Source organism: Neoarius graeffei, chromosome 21, assembly GCF_027579695.1.
Source record: "Neoarius graeffei isolate fNeoGra1 chromosome 21, fNeoGra1.pri, whole genome shotgun sequence".
NCBI lineage: Eukaryota > Metazoa > Chordata > Actinopteri > Siluriformes > Ariidae > Neoarius > Neoarius graeffei.
Genome location: NC_083589.1, coordinates 16,061,023 through 16,082,412, shown reverse-complemented (window position 1 = coordinate 16,082,412; position 21,390 = coordinate 16,061,023). Strand labels below are relative to the sequence as shown.

General features: G+C 40.0%; 1 protein-coding gene across 1 annotated transcript in view; it reads right to left on the bottom strand.

The window, feature by feature from the left end:
- LOC132869540 (actin nucleation-promoting factor WASL-like) overlaps positions 1-21,390 on the bottom strand; it is a 123,873-nt gene that overhangs the window by 14,116 nt on the left and 88,367 nt on the right. Inside the window, exons 6-7 of the mRNA XM_060902752.1 lie at positions 494-671; positions 129-171 (exon numbers count right to left, since the gene is read on the bottom strand). Coding sequence (XP_060758735.1) covers positions 129-171; positions 494-671 — 221 coding nt within the window. The remainder of the gene's footprint in view (positions 1-128; positions 172-493; positions 672-21,390) is intronic.

The following is a 21,390-nucleotide window of genomic DNA, read 5'->3' as shown; positions in this document are numbered from 1 at the left end:
ACTGTGCACTGTGTACATGTGACAAAAATGAAGGCTTCTTCTTAATCCTGATAAAGACGGCTCATGAAAGGACCATAAATCCTTTTTCCATGAAAAGACAAAGGATTTACATCGAATCCTTTACTTACATCAAATCCTGTGTTAGGATCCCAGCCTACATGTCCAATATGCCTGACAGGGGGAAGAAAAAAAAACCCCACAATGATCAGACTTTTATACCATTATACATCCAACAGAAATCCCATCATCTGGTACACATCCTCTAAAAACTGGGGACTATAAGGGGTGGCAATCTATGCATCTGTCAGTGCGAGTTGCAAGCATTTCATGCAAATGGAGAGAAAATATAATATCCTAGAAACACAGGCCCAAAAGTGGAATCTTACTTACTTTTTTCTCCAAGAAAATGGAGAGGGACGAACCTCTGTAGTTTCCCCACATGCACAATATTTAACATATGAAACAACAGTGTAACATTAACTAACAGACTCACCGGAAGTTGCTAGGTGTGCCAATTTCAGACTTTGTGATTTTCTTCTTTTTGCTTTTGCCTTTGCCCTTGTCCTTTCTGAAGTTGCTGGGGAGGTTGTTGCTGACTTGAGAATTGTTATATCGGACACTGGTGATCTCAGGGTTCCTGATGTCCACCGTCGCCATCGGCAGTGTAGGTCCTGTAAATAAAAACACATCACTATAACCAATAGAACATGGCTACCTTCCACTGCAGCTGTAATGTAAACTTGCTTAGACAGTCTTTTTTTTTCTTTTCTTTTGTGTGTGTGTGTGTGTGTGTGTAGAGAATATGCATACATACACACGTACATCCCAAAATCTTGGAATATCATGAAAAAGTTGATATTCTATATTTATTACATGTAAAATTAAATATTTCTAGGCTTTTTTTTAACCCTCTGGGGTCTGAGGGTATTTTCTGGCACTCTCATAATTTTGGCATGCTTTGATTTTGTTGTCACTTTCAACAAATCTAAGCAATATTTTCAGTCATATGACTTTTTTGTATTCAGCACAAGTTCAGCTTCAATAATATCCATGTAGTATGTATGTCATGATTATACTTTAAAAAAAAAGGATAAATGAGGATTTTGTAAAAAGCAGTTTTAGAACCATGTTGGAATATCTCATCTCATCTCATTATCTCTAGCCGCTTTATCCTTCTACAGGGTCGCAGGCAAGCTGGAGCCTATCCCAGCTGACTACGGGCGAAAGGCGGGGTACACCCTGGACAAGTCGCCAGGTCATCACAGGGCTGACACATAGACACAGACAACCATTCACACTCACATTCACACCTACGGTCAATTTAGAGTCACCAGTTAACCTAACCTGCATGTCTTTGGATTGTGGGGGAAACCGGAGCACCCGGAGGAAACCCACGCGGACACGGGGAGAACATGCAAACTCCACACAGAAAGGCCCTCGCCGGCCCCGGGGCTCGAACCCAGGACCTTCTTGCTGTGAGGCGACAGCGCTAACCACTACACCACCGTGCCGCCCCATGTTGGAATATGTGATATCAATTTCAGCATGGTTGATGACATTGACCAACTTCCAGTCATCGAATCAATGATGACTGGAAGTCTAACTCCTCTGGCCCAATTGAACCAGAGGAGTTAGACCAAGCTCTTAATAACACGATTAGGAAAGAGCCCAGAGTCCAATGGGATTCTTCCTGAAGTATTAGTGCATGGTGGAAGTTATTTGAGAGCTTTCCTACTTCTTCTGTTCATCATCTGGACCACTGAGATAATTCCGATAGAGTGGATCGACGCAATTATCGACATATTGTTCAAAAAGGTTGATAGAAGCCAGTGTGGAAACTATAGAGGCATCTCACTGTCTGGTGTTGTTGGCCAAGTTTTCGCGGACGTGATCCTGCAAAGGCTAAAATTGCTAGCAGAGTGGATATATCCCGAGTCACAGTGGTGAGGTATAGGTATCGCAATGGCAGAGGTACCACTGATGGTATCTTCACCCTTCATCAACTGATGGAAAAATCTCGAGAGCAATGTAGAAGTCTGGACATAGCCTTTGTGGACTTTGTGAAAGTGTTCAATATAGTCAATCGTGAATTTCTTTTCACTATACTTGGGGAAATTAGGCTGCCCGCCAAAGTTCATAAGAATTATGAAGCTTTATACTGATGTTCATGCTAGACTCACTGTCGATGGTGAACTGACGAAGGCATTCTAGTATAACAATGGTGTTAAGCAGGGCTGCAAACTGGCACCTACACACTCTGGAATTTACACAGCAGTCCTACTTTGGCTCACCTTCAAGAAAATCAAGCACACTTGCAGCATACAAATCAGATTCTGCTATGACTGATCTTTTAGATCTACGCAGGCTCAAAGCCAAGACTAAATTCCTTACAGAATTCATCAGAGGTGCTCAGTCCACTGATAACATCATGATTTTCAGTGATACACCAGAAGGCTTTCAGTCTATGTTGATGTCCTACAACAACCTCACAAAGCATATGGATCTGCGCATTAACACAACCAAAACAGAGACCATGTGCATTGGGGACCTATGTAGCTGAATTCTTTATAGATGGTACAAATTAGCTAATGTCACCTGCTTCAAGTACCTGGGCAGCTACATTACCAGTGATTGCTTTATGAAAGTGGAACTCGTGTCTCGCTTTCAAGCAACATCGTGTGCTTGGTCGACTGCAGAAAAGGGTGTTTGACTCCTGTGATCCAACAACTTCAACCAAAATTGATGCTTAATGCCGCTTCTAATGTACAACAGTGAAACATGGACATTGTATCAGCACAACATCAGGCAACTCTGTACAATACAACAGCATTATCTACACCTCATCTTGAATATCAAATGGGATCATTTTGTAAGCATGAATGAAGAAGTGTTAAAGCATGCAGGTGTTGAAGACATTGACCAGAAGCCGTTAATCAGAAGCCGTCTACATTGGCATGGACATATTTGACAAATGTCCATCCAGGTGGTTCTCACCCAAAGCTCCGTTTCAAAGACACTTGCAAAAATGCAGTCAAATGTGGGGATGTCCTCAATGGTTGGCAGTCTTCTGTCAGCTGTAGGCAGGAGTGGCAGAGCCTAATTGAAACTGTTTGTTTAAACTATATCAAGAAGAGAGTTCTTGCATATGAAAGGAGAAGGGTACTTCATTCATATTTTATATATATATATATATATATATATATATATATATATATATATATGCACATTTATTTATTTTTTGGGGGAATATGTGAAAAAAACATTACCTTACCCATTGTGATGAACCATTTTAATCACTTGAGGTGATTTTGTTCAGTCTTAGGAATATATCAAGCACAAAAACTTAAATCTGCTCCATTGATTTAGACAATTAATTGGCCATCAAAAAAATTGTGCTTTTTGTTTTGGGATAAAGGGTTGGCAGTAGGAGAAGGGTAAAAATTTCCATGCCATTCAATAAGAACAGTGAAAACCCCTCCCACTGCTAACTCTTAATCCCATCAGATCAAATCATGGGTAAGGCAATGTTTTTCATATATTCCAACACAGTTCTAAAACTGCTTTTTACAACAGCTTAATTTATTTGGTATTTGACTCTATTCATTGTGTCTTGAAATTAACTCTTGTACTATTTTACTCAATTCAGAGCGACAACCTACTTTGTTACACAATTACTCTGTAATTTTGCTCCCACTCCAACTTCTACATTCTAAACTCAAAATAGATCAAAATTAACTATTTTTGAGGAAAATACTTTTAACTCTGGAAAGACTGCTCAGTCATTTTTCCTGTGCATGCACTACAGCACATGCATATCAACCAATCGGCTCATAATAAATAGAAGAAATATTTACACTTGCTCAAGCTGATCTTCGGCTGGATCAAGTCAAAGTTTAAAAAAAAAAAACTCCACTCATCAATGTCACAGTTCTCAAGATTGAATTGAATTGCTGTCCTGAATCATGAATTGAATCAAGAATTTATTCACTGTCCTGAAATTGAATCACTGTCCTTTATCATGAAATTACTTGCTGTCCTGAATGTCTGTGAAGATTCTCAGTCATCCAGATCATAGTAAACTGTGGGTAGTAAAAGAAAGCAACTGGACTTGCTTGAAGATTCTTGAAGACGTTTCACCTCTCATCCGAAAGGCTTCTTCAGTTCTGTCTGACGAATAGGGAGTATCAGGTATTTATTCTCTCATGGATGAAAAGCAATCCTAAGGTGTCGTTGAGTCATCCTGTTGGTGTGGGTCACTGGGGGCTGGGTGTGAATGGCCTAGAGAGTCGTTGGGGTGATCAGTGGTTGTTGGTTCTCTCCGTCCTCCTGTGAGTCACTGAAAACAGCTGGGTTTTGGTGTGCATTCAGTTGTCTGGGAAGTGTGCCAAATACTGCATTGTAGGTGGCTGATAAATGGTGTCTTAGGCCCTGTCCACACGGCAACGGATTCAGGTGAATCCGGTACAATTGTTTATCGTTTCGGCCTAGCGTCCACACGGCACCGGCGTTTTGGGTGCCCCAAAACGCAATCTTTTGAGAACGGGTTCCAGAGTGGAAAGATCTGGCAACGTTGCCGTTGCGAAGTCATCTGGATGAGTAGAACGGATTTGTTTACGATGATGTCACAACCACATGACGGTGAGTGCTTCACGCCGGGTAGAAGTGTAACGAACTTGATGCGAGTTGTCAACAAATCCTATAACTTAGTTCATGGAACACGCTTACAAAATATTTTCACTGTGAATATTTATTGTGTAATGGTGCAAAGTGAGAGAGAGAGAGAGGATAGAGAGAATAGCCCTTAGGGCAGAGTCAATCCCGCCAGCAAAAATAGGGAAAAAAAGGAGCGATCTCACCTCTTCAGATGTTGGTTTAAGTCCTACAATACATTCCTCAAAAAGGGCGTAGAAGAACAAATTAATCCATCAATGTGTAGCATTCAATTTATTCCGGACCATTAAAGACGCCGCCTTCCGCGTAGAATCATACGTCATCTTTGCCGCCATATTGGATGGGTCAAAGCGGAGAATAAAGATGCCTCATTCATGTGCTGCGTTTAACTGTACCAACAGGTTTACCGTCCAAATGAGATCACATGGGATTACCTTTCACAGGTGAGACTGGAAAAATACTTTTCATTGTATTTGGTCATTATAATGTAATTTTACGAACAGATTTTTCTGACTTTGTGGCTAATATGAAGTCTCGCGCATAATAGTTTATGCACATGCGTCCTTACTTCTTCTATTGTTCTGGTGTCTCCGAAGGGACCGTCTTACAGCGCCCCTAGAGGTGTGGCATGTGTATTGCATCGTTTTCAGCAAGCGTTGCGTTGCCATATGGACCTGATATTTTACTGATCGTTGCCCATGTGGACGCGATATTTTTTTAAATAACATCTCATTGCAGTTGTCGTGTGGATGTAGCCTTAGGCCCTGTCCACACGGCAATGGATTCAGGTGACTCCGATACAATTGCTTATCGTTTAGGTCTGGCGTCCACAAGGCACCGGCGTTTTGGGTGCCCAAAACGCAATCTTTTTGAGAACGGGTTCCAGAGTGGAAAGATCTGGCAACGTTGCCGTTGCAAAGTCGTCTGGATGAGTAGAACGGATTTGTTTACGATGACATCACAACCACATGACTGCGAGTGCTTCACGCCGGGTAGAAGTGTAACGAACTTGATGCGAGTTGTCAACAAATCCTATAACTTGGTTCATGAAACGTGCTTACAAAATATTTTCACTGTGAATATTTATTGTGTAATGGTGCAAAGTGAGAGAGAGAGAGAGAGAGAGAGAATAGCCCTTAGGGCAGAGTCAATCCCGCCAGCAAAAATAGGGAAAAAAAGGAGCGATCTCACCTCTTCAGATGTTGGTTTAAGTCCTACAATACATTCCTCAAAAAGGGCGTAGAACAACAAATTAATCCATCAACGTGTAGCATTCAATTTATTCCGGACCATTAAAGACGCCGCCTTCCGCGTAGAATCATACGTCATCCTCGCCGCCATATTGGATAGGTCAAAGCGGAGAATAAAGATGCCTCATTCATGTGCTGCGTTTAACTGTACCAACAGGTTTACCATCCAAACGAGATCACATGGGATTACCTTTCACAGGTGAGACTGGAAAAATACTTTTCATTGTATTTGGTCATTATAATGTAATTTTACGAACAGATTTTCCTGACTTTGTGGCTAATATGAAGTCTCGCGCATAATAGTTTATGCGCATGTGTCCTTACTTTTTCTATTGTTCTGGTGTCTCCGAAGGGACCGTCTTACAGCGCCCCTAGAGGTGTGACATGTGTATTGCATCGTTTTCAGCAAGTGTTGCGTTGCCATATGGACCTGATATTTTACTGATCGTTGCCCATTTGGATGTGATATATTTTTAAATAACATCTCGTTGCCGTTGTCATGTGGATGTAGCCTTAGACCACCACCTCTGTTCAGTGATGGCCATTCCAGGTTGACAAAAATGGCTTCTTTGGAGGGGTTTACATTAGACCGTATCAGCGGATCATCAGATTAACGTTTTTAAAATGATTAGTGTGCACACAGCAACACCAATACACGATTCGCGTGCACACAGCAACACCAATACACGGATACGCTCGGCTCCGCAGGCATCCTGCGCTCCAAATCACTTCGCCCTGAACAGCGAGTGCCCTCTGGAGGGTGCGCACTCCGGCCCTGCGCAGCTCACAGAGCGTGCGAGTGGAGCGCAGGAGCTGTGATTCGGGACTGAGCCGCTGTGTGTGTGATCCCAGCGCATATCACTTACCACTTGCAAGTGGAAGGATGGCAAGCCTAAAGACAATCATAACTACACAATGGTCAGTATTTGCATCAGTATTTGCAGTATTTTCATACTTTTATACTCTTTAATGAAAGGTGATACAAGGCGGAAGTCCGCGCCGTTTTTCAGCAGTCGCGTCACATGACCAACGCCAGTGAATCAGGAAGGTGGATGTCACAGTGACGTTGTCCAATGACGACGCCAGCTAGAGCTCAGCACAGCGTATCCGCATATCCGCGTATTCTCAATGTTTACACAGCACCGGACCAGACACGATCTGGATTGAATACGTGGACCCTGGCGGATTCCCGTTTCCCGGCGTTTTAATGTAAACGGACACTGCATCCGCGAAGAAAACGAGACAGATATGGTCTAATGTAAACTTGGCCTAAGAGGCTCCTCTGTCCTCCACTCGTCACCTGTATTAATGGCACCTGTTTGAACTCGTTATCAGTATAAAAGACACCTGTCCGCAACGTCAAACAGTCACACTCCAAACTCCATTATGGCCAAGACCAAAGAGCTGTCAAAGGACACCAGAAACAAAATTGTAGACCTGCACCAGGTTGGGAAGACTGAATCTGCAATAGGTAAACAGCTTGGTGTGAAGAAATCAACTGTGGGAGCAATTATTAGAAAATGGAAGACATACAAGACCACTGATAATCTCCCTCGATGTGGGGCTCCACGCAAGCTCTCACCCTGTGGGGTCAAAATGATCACAAGAACGGTGAGCAAAAATCCCAGAACCACACGGGGCGACCTAGTGAATGACCTGCAGAGAGCTGGGACCAAAGTAACAAAGGCTACCATCAGTAACACACTACGCCGCCAGGGACTCAAATCCTGCAGTGCCAGACGTGTCCCCCTGCTTAAGCCAGTACATGTCCAGGCCCATCTGAAGTTTGCTAGAGATTATTTGGATGATCCAGAAGAGGATTGGGAGAATGCAGGGGCGCAGATAGGATTTTTGAACTGGGGGGGACTGAGCTGTCAGCAAATGATTCCATTTTGTGTATATATATATATATATATATATATATATATATATATACACACACACACATATACATACACACATACTACCGTTCAAAAGTTTGGGGTCACTTTGAAATTTCCTTATTTTTGAAAGAAAAGCACTGTTCTTTTCAATGAAGATCACTTTAAACTAATCAGAAATACACTCTATACATTGCTAATGTGGTAAATGACTATTCTAGCTGCAAATGTCTGGTTTTTGGTGCAATATCTACATAGGTGTATAGAGGCCCATTTCCAGCAACTATCACTCCAGTGTTCTAATGGTACAATGTGTTTGCTCATTGCCTCAGAAGGCTAATGGATGATTAGAAAACCCTTGTACAATCATGTTTGCACAGCTGAAAACAGTTTAGCTCTTTAGAGAAGCTATAAAACTGACCTTCCTTTGAGCAGATTGAGTTTCTAGAGCATCACATTTGTGGGGTCGATTAAATGCTCAAAATGGCCAGAAAAATGTCTTGACTATATTTTCTATTCATTTTACAACTTATGGTGGTAAATAAAAGTGTGACTTTTCATGGAAAACACAAAATTGTCTGGGTGACCCCAAACTTTTGAACGGTAGTGTGTATACATGTTATTTCACCTCCCTCACTGCCATCACCAGGAACTACCTGCAGGCCAGGACAATGATAACATTTTAACATAGCCTATGGAAATCCAAAGTTTACACATTATCATCATGCACAGAAATTGCAAAACTGCAAAACTAGTTTTAAAACCGCTAAGTTCCAACTGTTAAACATAGCGAGAGGCTGGGCTACGTGTGTGTGTGTGTGTAAACCAGTGCATCCTGACTTTCTAACTATGCCTGTGTGTTGCGTGAGCGGCAGTCAGTCAACAACTCTTCGCAAAGTTTCCTTATGAAACAATATGCTTGCTGAAATTATGGCAGGGAACGCCAGATTAAACATTCAAACTGCCTTCTGAGCACTGTATCTACAGGCTACCACCGAAAGAAGGAGGCTACTAGAAAGGCATCTCTACGCTGTACGATTTTTCTTTCACTATGACATTACTTTGAACAGACTATCACAAAATTGCAAGGTGATATGATAAAGTAAGGCACAGTTTACTTACTGTACAGTCATATTTTTTTTTTGAAAAAACGATGCAATCGTTTTCTGCCTTTTAGCACCCTTCATCATGCCGTGTTGGGGTCCTGAACTAGGAGCTGTCCCCGATATGCCTGTCAAACTTGTTGTGGGTAACCATAGCAACCAAGCTCGAGCTCGCAACCTGTGCAGTCTGCGCAGTTGCAACTGTGTATGTACTGCTGTGCACCTCAATAAACCGAATGGTAATTAGTCTTTTGATTTTTCCGTGAGGTTTGCCTTATGCAAAGAAAGACAGCATAGACGTTTTTTCCTCCCTATGAGTGGGGGGGACCGAACAAGGTGAATTTAAATCTGGGTGGGACGAATCCCCCCCGTCCCCCCCTCTATCTGGGCCCATGGGAGAATGTCATATGGTCAGATGAAACCAAAATAGAACTTTTTGGTAAAAACTCAACTTGTCGTGTTTGGAGGAGAAAGAATGCTGAGTTGCATCCAAAGAACACCATACCTACTGTGAAGCATGGGGGTGGAAACATCATGCTTTGGGGCTGTTTTTCTGCAAAGGGACCAGGACGACTGATCCGTGTAAAGGAAAGAATGAATGGGGCCATGTATCATGAGATTTTGAGTGAAAACCTCCTTCCATCAGCAAGGGCATTGAAGATGAAATGTGGCTGGGTCTTTCAGCATGACAATGATCCCAAATACACCGCCCGGGCAACGAAGGAGTGGCTTCGTAAGAAGCATTTCAAGGTCCTGGAGTGGCCAGTCTCCAGATCTCAACCCCATAGACAATCTTTGGAGGGAGTTGAAAGTCCGTGTTGCCCAGCGACAGCCCCAAAACATCACTGCTCTAGAGGAGATCTGCATGGAGGAATGGGCCAAAATACCAGCAACAGTGTGTGAAAACCTTGTGAAGACTTAGAGAAAATGTTTGACCTCTGTCATTGCCAACAAAGGGTATATAACAAAGTACTGAGATGAACTTTTGTTATTGACCAAATACTTATTTTCCACCATAATTTGCAAATAAATTCTTTAAAAATTAGACAATGTGATTTTCTAGATTTTTTTTCTCATTTTGTCTCTCATAGTTGAGGTATACCTATGATGAAAATTACAGGCCTCTCTCATCTTTTTAAGTGGGAGAACTTGCGCAATTGGTGACTGACTAAATACTTTTTTGCCCCACTGTAATGGACATTTGAGTGTGAAATTAAACTAGTCTTCCCCACCATTTCAGAAACAAACTGTACAACTTCTAAAGTGCTTAGTGAAATTTTGCATGACAGAGAATTTGTTTGATGAGTGTATTTGAATAGTGTGGTAGTGTCTTCGTGCTATTTTGAATTTATGTTTGAAAGTTTTAAGTGAAAGTTTACAAGTGAATTATCTGGAAAGTGATTGATTTTGATAGAGTTTTGAGGTTTTAAGTAAAAGATTACTCATGAGTGTATTTTGGTAGTACTAAAATTTTGCATTCGAGTGAATTTCTTTGTGGAGTATATTTTGATAGTATGGTAGTATTTATCGTGCCATTTTTAAATTTTGTTTAAAAACTTTCAGTCAAAGTTTGCAAATGAGCAAATTCCTTTGATGCATTCTGATAGGATTTTGATAGTATTTCTAGTGCTTTTTAAAAATTTTGTTGGAAAGTGTTTAGTGAGAGAGATGCATTTTAGTAGTACTAAGACAGTGCAGTATTTATTTAATTGAGTTGTTACTATTTTGGTTAAATCTTATTAAAATTTTAATTAATTTATATATGATATTATAATTCTCTGTATTTTTACATCAGCTTACAGAAGGAAAACACATTTGATGCAATCCAATAATACTTTCATTCACTGTGACTATTTTAAGAAATTATAAACATTCTTCTCAAGCATCGCTTGTGTTATTTTCTGTGGGTCTCTGTATGTATACAATATTCAGGCACGCGGTTTTTCAGCTCAAAATCTGATTTAAGCAGACTTCCCTTTCATTGTTAATATATTAAAATTCAAGACAAGAGTATTATATCAGATTTTTCACTCTGAGCTATCTCATGCCTGATACATGAATCCCATAACCTATAGCAATTGATAGAACAATATCAACAATTCAAAAACTCTTTAACTGTATAAATTTCAAATGGTTTGCAATTAATTGGGATACACTGTTTTTATCGTTTCAACTACGCATCATTCCCTCGTCCAATTGAAAATGTCTTTCATGCACTTTTCTCCCCCATGAGAATTTTGAAAAGTTGGCAAGTATGCTCTCTGCCATACCACATTGATGCAATAATTCATGATAAAGGAGCGCCAACCAAGTACTGAATGTATAAATGAACGCACTTTTCACAAGTTGGGACATTTCTGTATTGTAACTTCTTTTTTGATTGAAAAAAGCTCTCTGATTTTCATGAGCTATAAGCCATAATCAGCAAAATTAAAACAAAAAAGACTTGAAATATTTAACTTTGTCAGATTAATATACAATATATGAAAGTTTACCTTTTTGAATTAAATGACAAAAAAGTGAACATGATATTCTAGTTTTTTGAGATGCACTTGTAGATAAACATACAGTAGCAAGAAAAAGTATGTAAACTCTTTGAAATTATGTGCATTTGTGTACAAGTTCATCTTAAAATATGATCTTCATTCAAGTTACAATTATGAACAATCAGTTTAACTACTAAGACAAATTATTGCTTTTTTTCTTGTTCGTATTGAGTACAGCAGTCAAACATTCACAGGGTATGTTTGAAAATGTATGTGAACCTCTAAGTTAATGACTTCAAAAAAGGCAATCTCAAATAATTTTGATCTTCACCAGTCCACAGTTAGGCAAATGAGACAATTATGTCCAGTGGCTAGTCTCCCTAGAAGTGGGGGCCAAGCCAAGAGGACTCCAAAGGGTCAGCACAGAATACACAATGAGGTAAAGAAAAACCCCAAAGTACCATCTAGAGGCTTATAAAGGAATTAGTGGAACTGGCTAATGTCTGTTCGTGCATCTACCATATGCAAAACAATGAACAGGCAGGGTATCTGTTGCTGCTGCTGCCCCCCCAAAAAAAGGAAAACAGTGCTACGTTTGGTGTAAAAAAGGCACATGAAAACATCATCTCAGTGGGAGGGAGCATCATGATTTGCCTCAGGGCCTTGGACAGCTTTCCATCATTGAGGGAAAAATGAATTCCCAAGTTTATCAAGGTAGCCTACAGGTAGGCATATCAGATGCTTGCTGGCCCTGCTGTGAAAATTGTGCATGTAGTTTCCAAATCTGCCATTGCTTAACTCTTGAATATTTTCGATCGTGAATACTAGAGCAGCTGCTCCAATTATCAAAACCGTAATCTTTTGGCCACTGCAAAAGTAGAAAAGACTTTCAATACGTAAATTGTGCATGAATAATTACTCAAACTTCCACTGGGGAAAAAAAAAAAAAAAACGAGTTGATTCCTGATTACTTAGCATGTCAGATGACATGACACCATTCCACAATTAATTAGACACCCAGATGATTATTTATTTATAAATAAATAAAATCGGTATGTGGTATTAACAAAAGTTTTTATTTAAAATTTGTTTTACATAGACTTATATTTAGTACAAAATATCTTTATATAAACATATCAATGTCTGTGCTTACATAAATGAGGAAGTAATTCTAATGTTTGTAAACAAATGAACATAGCTTAACCTGTGCCAGAAAATCTTTGTGTTACAGTTTCTACGTATTTTTGGAGATCACATTTTGTTAATCATTCATTGCTGTTTGTATTAATTTTTAGTTTTGTTGTTTACCAATGTCAACAGGCAACTGACATTGTAACTAAACAAAAATCCAGATCAAAAGGTCGCATGTCATTCCTCGAACCAAAACTTAATATTTTTACATCTAAAAATATGTCTACTGATATTGTAATATGTGGTAAATATTTACAACAAACTGCAAAAAATATATATAATTTTCTGAATGGAATAGAAAAATCTGAATATTTCAAGCATGTAATTTTTTTTTTATATGCTAAGAATTTAATTCTGGTCTAATTCTATTTTTATTGCAATAGGATTCCAAATACTCTATAAGCATTCCATTCTGTTATGAATCAGAAAAAAAATATAAATCACAGCACTTTTTTTTTTTTAAAGTACTACTTCTACTTCAGCAATGTTTCACAAGGATCAATACATAACAGTTGTAAATGTCACTTAATTCCACAGGGTATTGATACAGTAACAGTGGCCACCGGTGTGAAAGTGATCACTACTATCGACACCTCAAGTGACTTCTCAAACGCGCGTTTAGATACAAAATGGTGACTGTCAAATGAAAGGGCAAGAAACAAAGTACGTTTTGACAAGGATATCATGAAATATCGGTGAATTTGATAAGTAAAAACATGTCCATAATCTTTCCACCATGCTTACCTGCGATGATCATGTCTGGGTTTTCCTCAAATTGCTGAACGTGCTAAAAAAAAATTCCATCTCAGGTAACAAGCTGTGTCATCAGATGGCAAGATCAAAGGGTGAGAGGGGTCTTCTGGTTGATTAATTAACCAATAATAACGGTTGTAACTGAAACTCATCTTGTAAAATTTTTTTTTATTGGTAAATCTGAGGCGGCACGGTGGTGTAGTGGTTAGCGCTGTCACCTCACAGCAAGAAGGTCCTGGGTTCGAGCCCCGGGGCCGGCGATGGCCTTTCTGTGTGGAGTTTGCATGTTCTCCCCGTGTCCGCGTGGGTTTCCTCCGGGTGCTCCGGTTTCCCCCACAGTCCAAAGACATGCAGGTTAGGTTAACTGGTGACTCTAAATTGACCGTAGGTGTGAATGTGAGTGTGAATGGTTGTCTGTGTCTATGTGTCAGCCCTGTGATGACCTGGCGACTTGTCCAGGGTGTACCCCGCCTTTCGCCCATAGTCAGCTGGGATAGGCTCCAGCTTGCCTGCGACCCTGTAGAAGGATAAAGCGGCTAGAGATAATGGATGGATGGATGGTAAATCTGAATAGGTGTCGATAATTATGGACTGTTGATAATTGTAGCCACCGCTCTATCATTAAAAAGCTTATAATTTCTGCTTTCCAAAGAAATTTCTCTCATTAAGATCTCTTCAGTACTTTGGGAGTAACAGCAGGTTGAATTTGGTACAACAGAGTAAAAACTCTGCTCGCATGACCTTGGGAAACTGCCGGTGCTTTTAAAGTCACGGGAATGTGGTCAGGCTCCCTTCTGATCAATTTCTGACTGGATTTCTCATGAATATCAATCAGATAATTTTTTTATAGGGATGTTCTCTAGCTCTAACTGTTTCTAATGAAGTATTCAGCAAAATTTTCCATCAACTAGTTTTGATGTCATGCTTCACGGAAGACTTTGAAGCGAGTTTTCATAGCTTTACTGAATTATTTTTCAAATCAAACTGATTCATGTAAATAAATAACTATTTTAGAATATAACTGTAGTTGTTTTGATGAAAAATAGAGATGTTAGTGGTTGGAATAATATTTTTTTAAAAAAAGTCAGAATGGCTTGAAAAAGGAAAATCAAAGCACTTCAATCAGTGTCCCAGTCAGAGTCCAAACCTTAACCCAACAGACAGCCATTCACACCAGACATCCTAAGAGTATGGCTGAGATTAAACAGTTCTGTCAGAATTAGACCATATTTAAGATTCATTAAATGCAGATAATTCCAATGGGTTAATTTACTTTTTCTTGCCACTGTATATCATATTTTGTTGCATCTTCAGCACCCTAAATGTCTCATCTCATCTCATTATCTCTAGCCGCTTTATCCTTCTACAGGGTCGCAGGCAAGCTGGAACCTATCCCAGCTGACTACGGGCGAAAGGCGGGTACACCCTGGACAAGCCACCAGGTCATCACAGGGCTGACACATAGACACAGACAACCATTCACACTCACATTCACACCTACAGTCAATTTAGAGTCACCAGTTAACCTAACCTGCATGTCTTTGGACTGTGGGGGAAACCGGAGCACCCAGAGGAAACCCACGCGGACACGGGGAGAACATGCAAACTCCGCACAGAAAGGCCCTCGCCGGCCACGGGGCTTGAACCTGGACCTTCTTGCTGTGAGGCGACAGCGCTAACCACTACACCACCGTGCTGCCCCACCCTAAATATTTTCAACTAATTCTGCCTTAGATGTTTTCCATGACTTCTGCATGGTCAATAAAAATAAAAAATAAAAAAAGATGACATTTCACATTTACAAACTTCACTTTTCCAAGAAAATTTTGGGATGTTCCACCATGTTACAGAAAAATGTCTATATGTCAGTAAAGAAGGAAACACATTATGGAAAGAAAGGAATGCAGACCGTCAGGGTTTACTCACCAAAGTATTTTCAGAAAAACATCTAGATTCGCAAAGATGCTGAGAAAAAAGTTTAACAGCCAATTTCCTTATGAAACTGTACAAAATTTACCCAAGACTACAGATGCATTTATAAAGTGCTAGTCTTATGAAAATGGCATCATAAAATCCCAGGTTTTCTGTGTGCGATATGCTCAAATAGGCTGTAAAGTTGACTTCTAATAATTTTAAAAAATTGGTTCAAAAAAGACATTTTTGCATCTGAATTCCGTTCCAAAAATCACATAGCTTGTCCGCCATTAGATCGCAGCGATTTATAGGTCAGCTGCATGTGCGACGTCATATGCACCACTGCCTTCTTTTGCGTCCACACAGATTACATAATATTCTTTGCAATGGCTTGCGTTCTTGATACCAATTCTTTTGAAAAAGATGACGAAAGCTACAAGGGGATGGTACACAAGTATCATAATAATAACTTATTTAATAACTGTAATAATTTTATTTTAGGTGCCTATAGTAGGGAATATTGAGTGCTGTTTTATGTCTTGGTCTCACAAAACTGATAACTATGGTTATACCTGAATTTAGTTCCAGTCTGGAGCAGTCACATCATAACTATAATCCTGACTATCAGTTGTTGGTTTTCATGGGAAAATGTAGCGGTTGTATGGCGTTTGTGTGCACACCCAGTGCACTCAGCAGCACACAGTGGCTGACAGTGACAGTGAGGAAGAGCTGCTTTTGATGCTCATTTTGCACAGAAGGCAAAGCCAAAAGAAGGAGAAAAGGAGAACCTGGGTGCATGAAATCCTGCAGCACATAGATGACTGCTAATCTCAGGCCCCTGGCAGTCCTGCATGCAATAGACCCACTCGGACAGTCAGTGGCTTGACACACACAGATATACGCTGTACATACATACTGTGTGTTTTGCTTTGAGTGTGCGCTAATAAATGAACCTTTAACACAAACAGGTAGCTTAAACTACGACTGACAGATTTTATCCTGTTTACAGTGGGCATACCAATTGTGAAAGAGAAACCAATCGAAACCAAGAGTGAAAGTGATGATCATGCCATTACCTTGTGAACATTCTTTTGTGAATGCATAAGTGGGCGCTCAGCGCTCCGACTCAGATGTGAGTCAGGTGAAAAGTTTTATGTTTTATCCAATTTAAGCAATATAAAAGCAATAATAAAAATCTTATTTTTTTATATATAGACAGTGGATATTTTAAAAAAAAAGTGTACACACCCTGTTAAAATTATTTTTTTTAACATAAAAAAAAACCTATGAGGCCATGATAAATAATTTCAAAACTTTTCCCACCTTTAATGTGACTTATAACTTGTACAATTCAATTGAAAAACAAACAAATCTGTTAGGGGGGAAAAACATTTTAAAAAACTGTACAATAAGCTGGTTGCATAAGTGTGCACACCCTGAAACTAATACTTTGTTGAAGCGTGTGTGCGTCTGCACACTCTAAAATCTTGGTTTTAATCTCGCGCAGCCACATTTAATTACAGCAGTCTTTTTGGGTAGGAGTTTATTAGCCTGTCACGTCTAGACTTGGCAATATTTGCCCACTCTTCCTTGCAAAAGTGCTCCAAGAAGAAAAGAAGAAGAAACCTTTATTTGTCACATGCACACTTCAAGCACAGTGAAATTCATCCTCTGCATTTAACCCATCTGAAGCAGTGAACACATGCACACACACACCCAGAGCAATGGGCAGCCACACACAGCGCCCAGGGAGCAGTCAGGGGTTAGGTACCTTGCTCAAGGGCACCTCAGCCCAAGGCCGCCCCACGTCAACCTAACTGCATGTCTTTGGAGCACCCAGAGGAAACCCACACAGACATGGGGAGAACATGCAAACTCCACACAGAAAGGCCCCCGCCAGCCGCTGGGTTTGAACCCGGAACCTTCTTGCTGTGAGGCAACCATGCTAACCACTACACCATCGTGCCGCCCTATCTGTCAGATTGCGAGGGCATCTCTTGTGCACAGCCCTCTTCAGGTCACCCCAAAGATTTTCAATTGGATTTAGGTCTGGACTCTGGCTGGGGCATTCCAAAACTTTTTGGGGTCGTTGTCATGCTGAAAGATGAAATCCCTCTTCATCTTCACCTTTCTAACAGACACCTGAAGGTTTTGGGCCAAAACTAACTAGTATTTAGAACTGTTCATAATTCCCTCCACCTTGAGTAAAGCCCCTGTTCCAGCTGAAGAAAAACAAACCCAAAACATGATGCTGCCACCACCATGCTTCACCGTGGGTAGGGAGTTCTTTTGATGATGTGCAGTGTTGTTTTTGCACCATACCTACCTTTTGGAATCGTGGCCAAAAAAGTTCAACCTTGCAATTGTAAAACCTTGTGTTACAATCAGATCGTAACACATTTTCCCACATGCTTTTGGGAGAGCTGATGTATTTTTTCCACAAAATTTAGCCAGGCCTGGATGTTTTCCTTAGATGCTTTTCTTTTTCCTGTGTCATAGTCCAGACATATGGACAATACAGGAGATTGTCATCACATGTACACTACCGTTCAAAAGTTTGGGGTCACCCAGACAATTTTGTGTTTTCCATGAAAAGTCACACTTTTATTTACCACCATAAGTTGTAAAATGAATAGAAAATATAGTCAAGACATTTTTCTGGCCATTTTGAGCATTTAATCGACCCCACAAATGTGATGCTCTAGAAACTCAATCTGCTCAAAGGAAGGTCAGTTTTATAGCTCCTCTAAAGAGCTAAACTGTTTTCAGCTGTGCTAACATGATTATACAAGGGTTTTCTAATCATCCATTAGCCTTCTGAGGCAATGAGCAAACACATTGTACCATTAGAACACTGGAGTGATAGTTGCTGGAAATGGGCCTCTATACACCTATGTAGATATTGCACCAAAAAACAGACATTTGCAGCTAGAATAGTCATTTACCACATTAGCAATGTATAGAGTGTATTTCTGATTAGTTTAAAGTGATCTTCATTGAAAAGAACAGTGCTTTTCTTTCAAAAATAAGGAAATTTCAAAGTGACCCCAAACTTTTGAATGGTAGTGTAGTACACAACCAATACTTGCCAGAAATTCTGGTAGCTCCTTCAGTGTTGCTGTAGGCCTTTTGGCAGCCTCCCTGACCAGTTTTCATCTTTTCATCAATTTTGGAGGGACGTCCAGTTCTCGGTAACGTCACTGTTGTCCCATATTTTCTCCACTTCTTGATAACTGTCTTCACTGTGCTCCATGACATATCTAATACCATGGAAAGTTTTTTGTACCCTTCTCCTGACTGATACCCTTCAACAATGAGATCCCTTTGATGTTTGTAAGCTCTCTGTGAACCATGGCTTTTGCTGGAGGATGCAACAGAGTAAAATGTCTGAAATTTATTCAGGGTTAATCAGGGTCATTTTAATTGTTAGCAGGTGTGTACCTAAAAAGACTGAATGCTGTAATTAAATCAAAAGTTGCTTCCACAAAGTATTAGCTTAAGGGTGTGCACACTTGTACAACCAGCTTATTGTATGTTTTTTTATTTTTTTAATGTTTTTCCCCCGAATAAACAAATTTAATTGAATTGTACAGGTTATAGATCATATTAAAGGTGGGAAAGTTTTGAAATTATTATTCGTGGTCTCATTTTTTTACATCAGAAAAACCTATCATTTTAACAGGGTATGTACACTTTTTATATCCACTGTATGTGTGTGTATACATGTATATATACACACACACACACACAGTGTATACTACTACCCAGTTTCTGAGAGAGACCCATATATATATATATATATATATATATATATATATATATATATATATATATATATATACACATACATATACACACACACACACTATGTATGTGTGTATTTTATTATATATACTGTATATATAAACACACATACAGTATATATATATATATATATATATATATATATATATATATATATATATATATATATATATATATACACACACACACACACACACAACCCCGATTCCAAAAAAGTTGGGACAAAGTACAAATTGTAAATAAAAACGGAATGCAATGATGTGGAAGTTTCAAAATTCCATATTTTATTCAGAATAGAACATAGATGACATATCAAATGTTTAAACTGAGAAAATGTATCATTTAAAGAGAAAAATTAGGTGATTTTAAATTTCATGACAACACATCTCAAAAAAGTTGGGACAAGGCCATGTTTACCACTGTGAGACATCCCCTTTTCTCTTTACAACAGTCTGTAAACCACGGGCGATTGCTCTAAGACAACGAGGGAGGCTCAGCCTCCTCTAAAAATGACGAACATCGTGTAGGATGAATTGCGCTAGGCTTATGTTATAGCTGATCTTATAACATTGCTATTTCAGATCCAGAATCATAGAAATATATGTGCTCACCCCAACTAGTGAAATCATTCCGTTATATAGTGGTGCTTGAAAGTTTGTGAACCCTTTAGAATTTTCTATATTTCTGCATAAATATGACCTAAAACATCATCAGATTTTCACACAAGTCCTAAAAGTAGATAAAGAGAACCCAGTTAAACAAATGAGACAGAAATATTATACTTGGTCATTTATTTATTGAGGAAAATGATCCAATATTACATATATGTGAGTGACAAAAGTATGTGAACCTTTGCTTTCAGTATCTGGTGTGACCCCCTTGTGCAGCAATAACTGCAACTAAACGTTTGCGGTAACTGTTGATCAGTCCTGCACACCGGCTTGGAGGAATTTTAGCCCATTCCTCCGTACAGAACAGCTTCAACTCTGGGATGTTGTTGGGTTTCCTCACATGAACTGCTCGCTTCAGGTCCTTCCACAACATTTCCATTGGATTAAGGTCAGGACTTTGACTTGGCCATTCCAAAACATTAACTTTATTCTTCTTTAACCATTCTTTGGTAGAACGACTTTTGTGCTTAGGGTCGTTGTCTTGCTCCACGACCCACCTTCTCTTGAGATTCAGTTCATGGACAGATGTCCTGACATTCATCTCATCTCATCTCATTATCTGTAGCCGCTTTATCCTGTTCTACAGGGTCGCAGGCAAGCTGGAGCCTATCCCAGCTGACTACGGGCGAAAGGCGGGGTACACCCTGGACAAGTCGCCAGGTCATCACAGGGCTGACACATAGACACAGACAACCATTCACACTCACATTCACACCTATGGTCAATTTAGAGTCACCAGTTAACCTAACCTGCATGTCTTTGGACTGTGGGAGAAACCGGAGCACCCGGAGGAAACCCACGCGGACACGGGGAGAACATGCAAACTCCACACAGAGAGGCCCTCGCCAGCCACGGGGCTCAAACCCGGACCTTCTTGCTGTGAGGCGACAGCGCTAACCACTACACCACCGTGCTGCCCATGTCTTCACATTTTCTTTTAGAATTCGCTGGTATAATTCAGAATTCATTGTTCCATCAATGATGGCACGCTGTCTTGGCCCAGATGCAGCAAAACAGGCTCAAACCACGATACTACCACCATCATGTTTCAAAGATGGGATAAGGTTCTTATGCTGGAATGCAGCATTTTCCTTTCTCCAAACATAACGCTTCTCATTTAAACCAAAAACTGCTATTTTGGTCTCATCCGTCCACAAAACATTTTTCCAATAGCCTTCTGGCTTGTCCACATGATCTTTAGCAAACTGCAGACGAGCAGCAATGTTCTTTTTGGAGAGCAGTGGCTTTCTCCTTGCAACCCTGCCATGCACACCATTGTTGTTCAGTGTTCTCCCGGTGGTGAACTCATGAACATTAACATTAGCCAATGTGAGAGAGGCCTTCAGTTGCTTAGAAGTTACCCTGGGGTCCTTTGTGACCTCACTGACTATTATACACCTTGCTCTTGGAGGGATCTTTGTTGGTCCACCACTCCTGGGAAGGGTAACAATGGTCTTGAATTTTCTCCATTTGTACACAATCTGTCTGACTGTGGATTGGTGGAGTCCAAACTCTTTAGAGATGGTTTTGTAACCTTATCCAGCCTGATGAGCACCAACAACGCTTTTTCTGAGGTCCTCAGAAATCTCCTTTGTTCGTGCCATGATACACTTCCACAAACATGTGTTGTGAAGGTCAGACTTTGATAGATCCCTGTTCTTTAAATA